Source organism: Brachyistius frenatus, unplaced genomic scaffold (genome assembly GCF_029030835.1).
Source record: "Brachyistius frenatus isolate BFR_SWC_R1_liver_20210118 unplaced genomic scaffold, ASM2903083v1 Contig_162, whole genome shotgun sequence".
NCBI classification, from domain to species: Eukaryota; Metazoa; Chordata; class Actinopteri; family Embiotocidae; genus Brachyistius; species Brachyistius frenatus.
In genome coordinates, this window is record NW_027210761.1 from 713,315 (window position 1) to 722,917 (window position 9,603).

The 9,603-nt window shown below is 42.7% G+C and overlaps 1 protein-coding gene across 1 annotated transcript; it reads left to right on the plus strand.

Annotated features, from left to right (window-relative positions):
• The first annotated feature begins 3,705 nt into the window (after positions 1–3,705).
• LOC138631669 (transmembrane protein 74) lies at positions 3,706–6,114 on the plus strand. The gene is made up of 2 exons (XM_069716760.1): positions 3,706–3,821; positions 4,200–6,114. Exon 2 carries the CDS (start codon positions 4,210–4,212, stop codon positions 5,035–5,037), a length of 828 nt encoding a protein of 275 aa, XP_069572861.1. The 5' UTR covers positions 3,706–3,821; positions 4,200–4,209; the 3' UTR covers positions 5,038–6,114.
• Positions 6,115–9,603: the final 3,489 nt, after the last annotated feature.

Sequence of the window (9,603 nt, forward strand, 5' to 3'; positions counted from 1 at the left end):
TCTGATATATACATGTATCCACTAAATGTAATTAAAAACCTCTCAGATAAATAACAGCGACAGTACAATAAAAATACAGATGAAAGTGATTAAAATCTTGCAGGAAGGAGGCCGATCATTTCCCCCTCTCTCCTCCTGAAGTTAATAATTTGTTGTGACGTCTGAACATTGACTTTCTGCACCAAAAGTACAGAAAAAATAAAATCTTATGATTCTAATTATTTATTATTATTATTACAGTCTCGTCTTCAGCAGATTCCCGTTCCAGAGGCTTCTGGATGCAGAAAAAGCTTCACTAAAAAACACTGACAGAGTCTGCTGAAGATTTGCCCTGAACACACGAAACTCAAAACTCTTTTGCTCCCCACACGGTGCAGAAACACACTGCTGCAGGACAAAAGTGCATAAACAATGAACAGACTGTGGGCTGTGTTCGCAGTGCAGCGAAGATAGAGGGAAACTTTCTGTCAGTCAAGTATTGCCTGCAGTAACAAATCCTAACCCTGGTTATCGCCCACATCAGCACGACCACCTTCCCTTAATCGTTTGGATGAGAAGCGTGAATGGAGAAAGCTGCTGGTCCAACATTTTCCATCATGGTGCTGAAAAGACGTGTAAGAGATAAAGAACTGCAGCGTGTGACCCTTAAAGCCGAGCCCCCAAAGTGTCACCAGATAAATCCGAGGGGTCATGAGATGATTGAACTTCCTGTAATTGACTTTTCTATAATCGTTGCTTTTTACTGCGATATTAGAAAATTCTGCTGAGCGTCAAAATTTTAATGAAACCGTCTCAGGAGTCCGAACCAGACACTTCTCTTTTTACAAGGGCTCAAAAGCCTAAAAAAATTTGGGAAGCACCATTTCCAATTTTGGTGTTTTTATAAGCTTATCATATTTTATTATGTAAAGGCAAATTCTGTGAGGGAACTGGTAATTATCAATACAAGATAGGAGTACTGGAGTAACACTTCCTGCACCAATCCTGAGGAACAAAAGTACAAAATTACATAAAATGTTTTGGTTTTTCTGCCTTTCTGTTGTTGCCTTTGTTGCCTGTATTCCTCCCTCCAACCACCAGAGGTCACCAGTCTCTCTCGGTGCCCAGTCTCCTGCCTGCCACGCCCTCCTCACCTGCTCCCAGTTCCCCAATCTACCCCACCTACATCCACTCTACAAATCCCCCACAAAGTATATCTACACCCAGTCTGTCACTACCAGTAATGAGATCATATATTTAGCGTTCACCTTCCTCAACGCAATATTATCATCTAATCCTAGTTCCCCGTTTGCCTGAGTATTTTGGATCCACAATCTGTTGAACTGTGATGAAATATATATGAGCTCAAAGTAGATCTACAAGTACCTTCAAACTGTCCTTAAGCATGGTACTTGAGTAAACGTACTTAGTTACTTTCTACTGCTGCTTTTCTTACTCTTCTACTGCTGCACACATATATGACTATAAATATGGTGCTTAAAAAAGACTCAACCTAATCAACCCAATGCTGCTGTTTAAAATGTTATATTTATCTATTTTTCTATCACAGTCTACTAACTGAACGCTAAGGACATGAAAGTATATGAACAAAGGTGTCTACACTTTTTTGTCAATATTTTCTCCATATTTCAGTCACACTAGTGACAGTGACATTGGCTGACGTGGTTCCATGTGTTTTAATTCTCTTTCTTGTGTCCTGTAAGCGAAAACAGTATATCGGACGTTCTCACTGTTTTTTTTGGTTTTTTTTGCATCACTTGATAATTTTATAATTCTTGATTAACTTTTGCTTTCAAACTGAACATAAGAGATTTTATGATGTGATTTGTGTTGATTATAGAGAGCTGCATGGGCTGTTTGGCACCGAATGTGATCTTTTGGCAAAGATGTAGTCAGAAATAAAAGTCCTAGACTTTATTCTTTTAGATATTTACTGTGCAGTTGTTGCTTTTGAAATGGCTTTTTATAATTTCCTGTTAGTTTGTGTCACTTTAAGGTTTTGCACATGTGCCGTGGTTGTAACCACATAATTGCATTTGATTGGCCTGTGATGACGAGACAGTTTGGATTAAGGGAATATTTGAAATGGAATAGATGATTAACAGTGTTACAATTTCTTGGGAGGTAAAAAAAAACAACAACCTATAAATCATTTAGTCAATAAAGCCACCAACCAGTGGTAGAATAAAATAAACTTCTGCAGAGGTTCATGTCCATTCCTGTCTTCCGGCTGTACATCTACTCTATACGCTGTCATGTACAACTGTGAAAGCTGCTGCTTTAAACTTGCCTCCCTTTCTGTGTCGGAAATGTTAAACCGTCCCTGGAGCGCATCGCTTAAGCTGCCTTTCCCCTCTGAAAAGGTCCTGACTGCTAAATGTACAGCGAGCGGAGCATTAGAGTATGCATCGAGTACCCACAAGCATCAGGGTGGTTGATCTCGGTAAACAGCAGAGGAGAACCTCAGTGGCGGCACACTGAAGCGTTTTCTAATCATGACCTTTGGCTACCAGCAGTATAACCTACATATGCTGCAGTGCTCTGCAGAGACAGAGGAGACCGTTCAGTTGATCCATGAGGATTTCTATAAGGGGCTCAGCAAATGGAATGTCCCTACTACTGCATAATGTCGCTGTCATTTAAAAACACTCACATTATTATTCTGTTGTTTTAATCTTTTCAATTTAGCTGAGAGATGGCGGATCTGAATATTATAGTCGTGTATCTACATGCTTTCCCACTTTTAAAATTCATGCATGATGTTATGGTTTTATTAGTTCCTGAAAAGCTGCCAGTTGGGAGCTCCTCACCCAGCGCCGACTGTGAGGGATTGGACATGCTTTAGATCCAGTATTAAAGTCAAGTTTTCATCTGGCTGCAGGAGGCTGCTCTGAAAATGGGCCAGTCAGGAAAATGATTTACAAATCGTTCATTTTAAAGGACAAACAAACAAGCCCCCATTCATTCTTATGTCCAGTATCTCTGCACACAGTTCTATTGTGTGAATGCAGATGATACAGATAATGATTTATGAATGCTAAATATGTTCCCAGAGGGAAGGGTGCTGCAGCGATTAACGAGACTGTTTATAGACTGCTGTTGAGCGCAGGACTGTAGATACCAACTAAGACACTGAGATCATTTGACCCTCTTGAAGGGGAGGAGGGGGGGGGGAGCCAAAGAAGCCACTTCCAGCGATCTATAAAGCATAAATCACATTATTGCAATGTTCCCTCACAAAAATAGAAGCTCTGTCTCCCTGCTTTGCCAGAACAAACAGTAGCAGCTCTTACAGGGCACTCTTTATGGTTTATATAAGGACTATTTGACCTCTGACCTCCTGGGAAAGGTCTGCAGGGCATGTTTAAGCTCAATCCATTTATTGCATTTTCTGCACACTTCATGAATCACTGTAAAAAGCCAAGTATCACCGACTTCTTGGCTGTCTGGTCCACTTTGTTTCAAACTGAAACACAAACATTCGTGATCCCCAGAGGATGAAAGCTAATCCACGAATTTGACATGAAATCTCCCCACAACTGTTGGATGGATTTTCTTAAAAATGTGTGTAAGAGACTAATGCCCCCCCCCCCCCCCTCCCCACTCCTTCCCCCCCCACCCTACCTTCATCACAGTAAGAGTCTGCCTCCTCCTGCCTCTCATCTGATTAGCCGGGGAACACTGAAGTTGGCTCGGTAATAAGCACTATAAGGCGGTCTGCCGGAGCCCAGTCTGTGGGAGGGGTCTGCTCAACCTTTCCCTCTAATTGACCAAGGAACAGAATCAGTCGGGGATGCGAGCGGCCACAGACGGAGAGAGAGGTACTCAGCGAACCGCATGTTGTTTCTTAATAGCCTATTATTGGAACACATTAGGTGGAATCAGATTTATTAGCGTGTCGCATGGTTACTAAGTGTTTTCGGAAAAACGACGTGAGAGCTTGAAGGAGCCAGAAAAAAAAAAAAAAAAAAAAAAAAAAAAGTGTTACTGATCAGAGGAAATATTTCATTCTCATTAATTTGGGTGTTTTATTTTGTCACGAATTTATTTAAGAGTTTAAGCTACGTGTGATGCCGGCAGGAGAGAGAAGCCTCTTTAGGCTTAAAGCATAAAAAAAATGCAACGGATGAAAGTTGTTGCTGCGTTTCAGTGAGTTTAAACATCTTATTGTTTTCTTTTCTGCGTGTTTTCACGGACAGAAACGGACGCATGGGCTTGACAAAACGGGAAACCCGTGCTCAAATGGCTGATCTCGAACTGTTTTACTTTGATCAACCCGATCCGAGAGACGCCTCCTCGGCTTTAAACAAACCAAGTATCGCCGAGGTAAAGTCGCTCGATCCCGGCGGAGGAGACGGTTCAGCACCATGGACAGAGACCCGGAGAGCGCCGCGGCCGGAGGAGGACACCGAAACCTCTTTCAGCCACAAACACCAGCACGATGAAGATGGGGATGATGTCCAGCTGATAGGGACCGGTCCACAAGCCTGCTCACTGAGTCAGAGCTCCTCAAGTGAACTGTACGAGGAGGAGGAGGAGGAGGAGGAGGAAGAGGAGGAGGTGATGGAGGAAGAGGACATCACGGAACTTTACTTGCTGTCCGATGACGACCTCTCCTCGGAGGGCTCGGGGAAATCTGTGGATTACGGCTTCATCATCGCCGTGACTTGTCTGGTGACTGGCATCTCTTTGGTCGCCATATCTTACACGGTCCCCAGGGACGTCCGCGTAGACCCGGACAGCGTGTCCGCCCGGGAGATGGAGCGTCTGGAGAAGGAGAAAGCCAGAGTGGGTGCCCATCTGGACCGGTGTGTCATAGCGGGACTGTGTCTGCTCACCCTCGGGGGCGTGCTGCTCTCCACGCTGCTCATGATCTCCATGTGGAAAGGGGAGATGATGAGGAGGAAAGCCTTCGCCTATTCCAAACACGCAGCAAAGTTGTACGGCTCGATCAATTTGAGAGCAGGCTCCAGCCCGACTCTGGAATCCTGCTCTCATTTGTCAGCCGCTGATGAGGATTTAGAGGTGCTCAGCTGAATTTATGGACAGGACAAGCGGAAAAGACTCTGAAGGTGCTTAGAAAATCCTGCCAGTGCTGTCCTTTAATCGGCGGGTTTAATGCCTTCTTTTTAATTTCAAACAGCTGTTACTACTTTGGTTGATATAGACCTCTTTTTAAAGGACAGACACATTTTCTCAAGTGGTTTGCATTACAATTCTCTCACATGTAAGAGTTTTGGGCTGCTGTAATTGCCTCTTTCTCATCTAACCCCAGTTCAACCGAGTATCACGGCAAAGCGTGAAATAGACACGCCGGGCCACTACAGCAAAACACAAGATAGCCACGCTTTGGGCCGACTAGTCGGGAAAGTTACACGTTTTGAAACGTACACACACGTATCATGAAGCCTGAAGGTTCAGAGAGTGTAACGGATCTAGTTTAAGGGCTTTTCAGATTCCCAAACACTATACAGAGGGTGATAACACTCTGACTGGCAACTATGACTAGTTGACTCTGGGGAGTTATTATGGTTTATCTTTTGTCATGATGATTGAGAAGGAAGCTGTCCAAATAGAGCGTTAACGTTACAAAGTAACCTCCAGGAGTGTGAGCTTGCATGTATTTGATTCAGAGGAGCATCTTGCCAGACGATGCTGAGCCAAAGCTTACTCATTCAAATAAATGGGGAGGCTGTGTTAATTTTTTTTTTAAATGCAGGGCTGCTGTTGCTCTGAATGTGACCTTATACACAAACCAAGCAGAAGTTTTCCAAAGTCTTTGTAATAAACTCACACCTGCTGGAGCCTGATATTAATGTGCATTATTTAGACACGGAGAGGAGGGTGGATTTTATCCACCACGTCTCAGACTGAACTCAGATCAGGAATAAATACCTTAATGCAAAAGCAACAATTACAGCACCCATTACATCTTCTAGTGCATACTAGTAATGTGTTAAAACAGATCTGAACAAATGTGAATCGGTTCTTTAAGTTAAAAGTATGCATACACAGTGATGAGCTGTAAAAAAAAAAAAAAAAAAGTACTCACAAACATTATTTTTTAGAGGATAAAACATGAACTCTTCTTTCCTGAAATATATATTTTGTTTACATCTGTGGTTGGTGGTTTTCCTGATGAAGATCTCTGGCCCACCTTTTTGTTTACCACTGCTTCTAATAATGCTGCTCCTTCAGCGGGATTCCTGCTCAAATGCCCGTGCAGACTTGTTTGCTGAAAGGCCTGAACCGTTGTAACGATTCGTTGCCTTCAATTTCCACCTTTGTCAGAAACAACAGCGCGCTAACAAAGCGGTGCAGATCTAGTTTGCAAAAAAATAACAATTGCATGAATCAAGGCCGAACTCCAAAGAAATTCTGTTACATAGAGCCGTGACATGATGAGGTGACGCTCGTGTTTGCTCAGATTTGTTGAAACACAAATAGTGATACCACAGGAGGCGTAATTAGATTTTGTGGTTGAGCACCGATGTCAGAGACGCAACATACACTGGGGGGTTTTGACTGCAGATGTTCAAAAGCATTCAGAGAGAGAGAGAGAGAGAGACGGAGAGAGAATCAACAAACCCATGGGGGGAAAGCTCTCTTGGTAATTGGTGTTAGTTAATTGCTCATGGGAGGCCTGTGAACCAGTGAAAAAAAAAAAAAAAAAACCCCAAAAAATATTTTAACAGCCATCTCAATCAAGCCCACTTCACCCGCTCATCAAAAATTAAACCAGTCCAGCTGCAATGTGAGAATGAAATGTTACATTGCATTGCAGGGGAAGGAAGTAATGGATTGCTGTGAATACACAGTTTAATCGGCTGCTCACGGTGTGCAGAAAGCGGTGCAGCCTCTGTAATTGGAAATGTTTATGACTGGATCATCCTCCACACGACCTTCGCTCTCTCTCTTACCTCATTAATGCAATTAGATAGGTGGAATTAGCCGACCTCAATGAAATATTAAGTTGATTTCTAATGCAAATCTGTCCTCGTTATATCACAGGTGACATAGAGGGGTAGTTTCACAGGTGTCTGATGATTTTGTTTGTTTGTATGAAGAAAAAAAAACGAATTTCTCAGATGCATAATTTAGTGATAAAGAGTTGAGAGTCCCCCACTTTTTTTTTTTTTTTTTTTTCCTCAACTTGACTCATCTGCTGCAGATGGTGATTTCTTCCAATTCCCCAGATCGACTTTTCTCCACAGCCATCATGAGAACAGCTGGGAGCTTGTTGCATTAACTGCGTGGGATTTGGAGCGAGTGGTACAGCATAGTAAGAGAGTCGGTTTTCACAGTTGTGAAAACATGAACGTCAGCCTCCCAAATCAAAACACAACCCGCAAAGCACTCAGGCTGATTGAGGCTATACCGTCTGTGCAGGTTTTTCCAGCGCTTGTTTGGGTTTCATCCAGTTGACATACCTACTTTGAGATTTCTCCGTGAGCATGCTGGAAATGTGCGATTTTGACATCACTTCATCTACTGTATGTATGCCAGAATTAGAGCCAACACAGTGTCTCCCCCGGAAATAAAATAAGGATTTTTTTTTTTTTTACCATCATAAAGTAGTAATTTTTCTCCTTTATAGCTCCTCAAATCTCACCTCAAGGTTTTTAGTTGTAGTTGATATAATTTCATCTTATTGTGCTGGAATGTTATTTTCCTTGTTGTCTCCAAGGTCAACAATTGAGTTTTTTAATGCCAACTTGACAATTTGTTTTCAAGTCAAAGTTGCTTCATATTTGAGAGTCTTTATGCAACAAACAGGGTACAAATTTAGTCATTAAACAGTAGGCATCACAGTAATTCACAAATCCGATGCGTTGCACCAACTATTTGAAATCCCTGAGTAAATTTGGGTAGTGTCATAAGTTCTTCCTAAAACTACTGATTAACTGAAGTTATGAAAATATGTCTTGGCTGCGAAAGACTTCAGTCAAGAGTAACTTGATTAGAAAACAAATCTGCAAATTCTAATTGTAAACAGGAAGACACTTTAGGATCATGTAGCTAACATAAGTTCAAAACATAACAGTTTTAAGACTCCCATATTTCCTCTTTTTCTCCCTGATGTTAGCTGGTTAGCTTTGTGGGTTAATTCACTATATTATTTAATACTTACGATTCATTCAGAAGTTGATACAGTCCAGTTTGTGTTCTGCAAACCACATTAATTTTGTGAAAGGTAAAGCTACTCTTAATAAGCATTTATGTTAGACTGTGGGCGGGGTTTGATTGACAGTGGTGTCTCCTTGGTAACATAAGAAACCAATTCCAAATCATGTTTACAGATCGAGTCTTCCTCATGTTGTTAAATTCTAATTGGTGTTTTTCCAACTCTGCCCCGCCCACTTCCTGTCAGAGAGAAAAGCCAAATACACACATCTTTCCTGGTTTGGTTTCAACTTTGCCTGATAACAAATACCACACTGATGTGCAGGAAATAGTTGAGGTAAGTATGAGGAGGGTTGAACAGCTTGTTTCTTCTGCAGGCACATTGTTACTGATGTAAAGGAGCTGGGACACTGCAGCAGCTTTAATTGGTGTCTGTATTGGGATTTTTTTTTTTTTCTCTTTTATTATTTTGCCAGGGGACACTCCCGGATACAAAATTAAACCTGTAATAAAGAAGAACGACACACAGTTTCACACACACACACACACACACACACACACACACACACACACACACACACACACACACACACACACGCACACGCACACGCGCACGCACGGCGAACAGAATCCCGTGAAGGCACCACAAATCGCTCAGGCTTATGCACAAAATGATGCACATCGCTTGCAAAAACATACCCCAACAGATGGAAGGACAAATACTTCCTCATCTGGCGCGCGCACACATTTGTACATGCACACTCAGAGCCCCCCCGCCTCGCCCCTGTTCATGAATGGAGTTAGTCAGAGTAATCATTCAGGGCAGCTGGCAGCAGGAAATGGAATTGGATTGCTGCAGGGGTCACTCGGGGTCGAGAGCTAGGGTGTGGCTGTGGACGCTGGGGACCAGGAAGAAGAAAAGCCTCTGTGGCGGTGCTTTATGTCAGCGTCTGGCTGCCACTTATCATCAGCTGTCACAACCGCTCATCACAGTCAGCGACAGAGCCCCGACCGCACTGCACAGAACAATTTCCCCGTGCATCACACAGTCTCACACATTTTTGCTACGTTGGCGTGGTAAATTAGGAGTAAGATCGTGTCTCCAGGTTTGAAATGCCTCTCTTGAACTATTGCCTTAAGTTAATGACTTATTCAATAACGACTCTCGTTACTTAGATTGTTGCATAGCAACAGCGGGCAGTCACAGCTCCATAAAGAAGGGACCGAGCAGAGCTTCAGCGAGGAAATTTCTTGAAAAAAAGAGAAAAAGAAAAGGAGGTGGATAACAAGCTGGAAATAAAATCACCATCTACATCATTTACCTGCTTTATTCATTCAGCTCAGAGGTTTTAAAGAACCAAATCCTGCGCAGACTGACACCGCTGCCTTTAAAGCTGTCTTTCATGAGGTATTGTGAGCTGAGAGCCGTTGAGGTGGATGTACCTGCAGGCTGCATCTTAACTTGGCACTCTGGAGGTA

What these genes read in the sequence shown, in the direction of transcription:
- LOC138631669 (XM_069716760.1), top strand. Translation starts at nt 4,210, where the DNA reads ATGGGCTTGACAAAACGGGAAACCCGTGCTCAAATGGCTGATCTCGAA.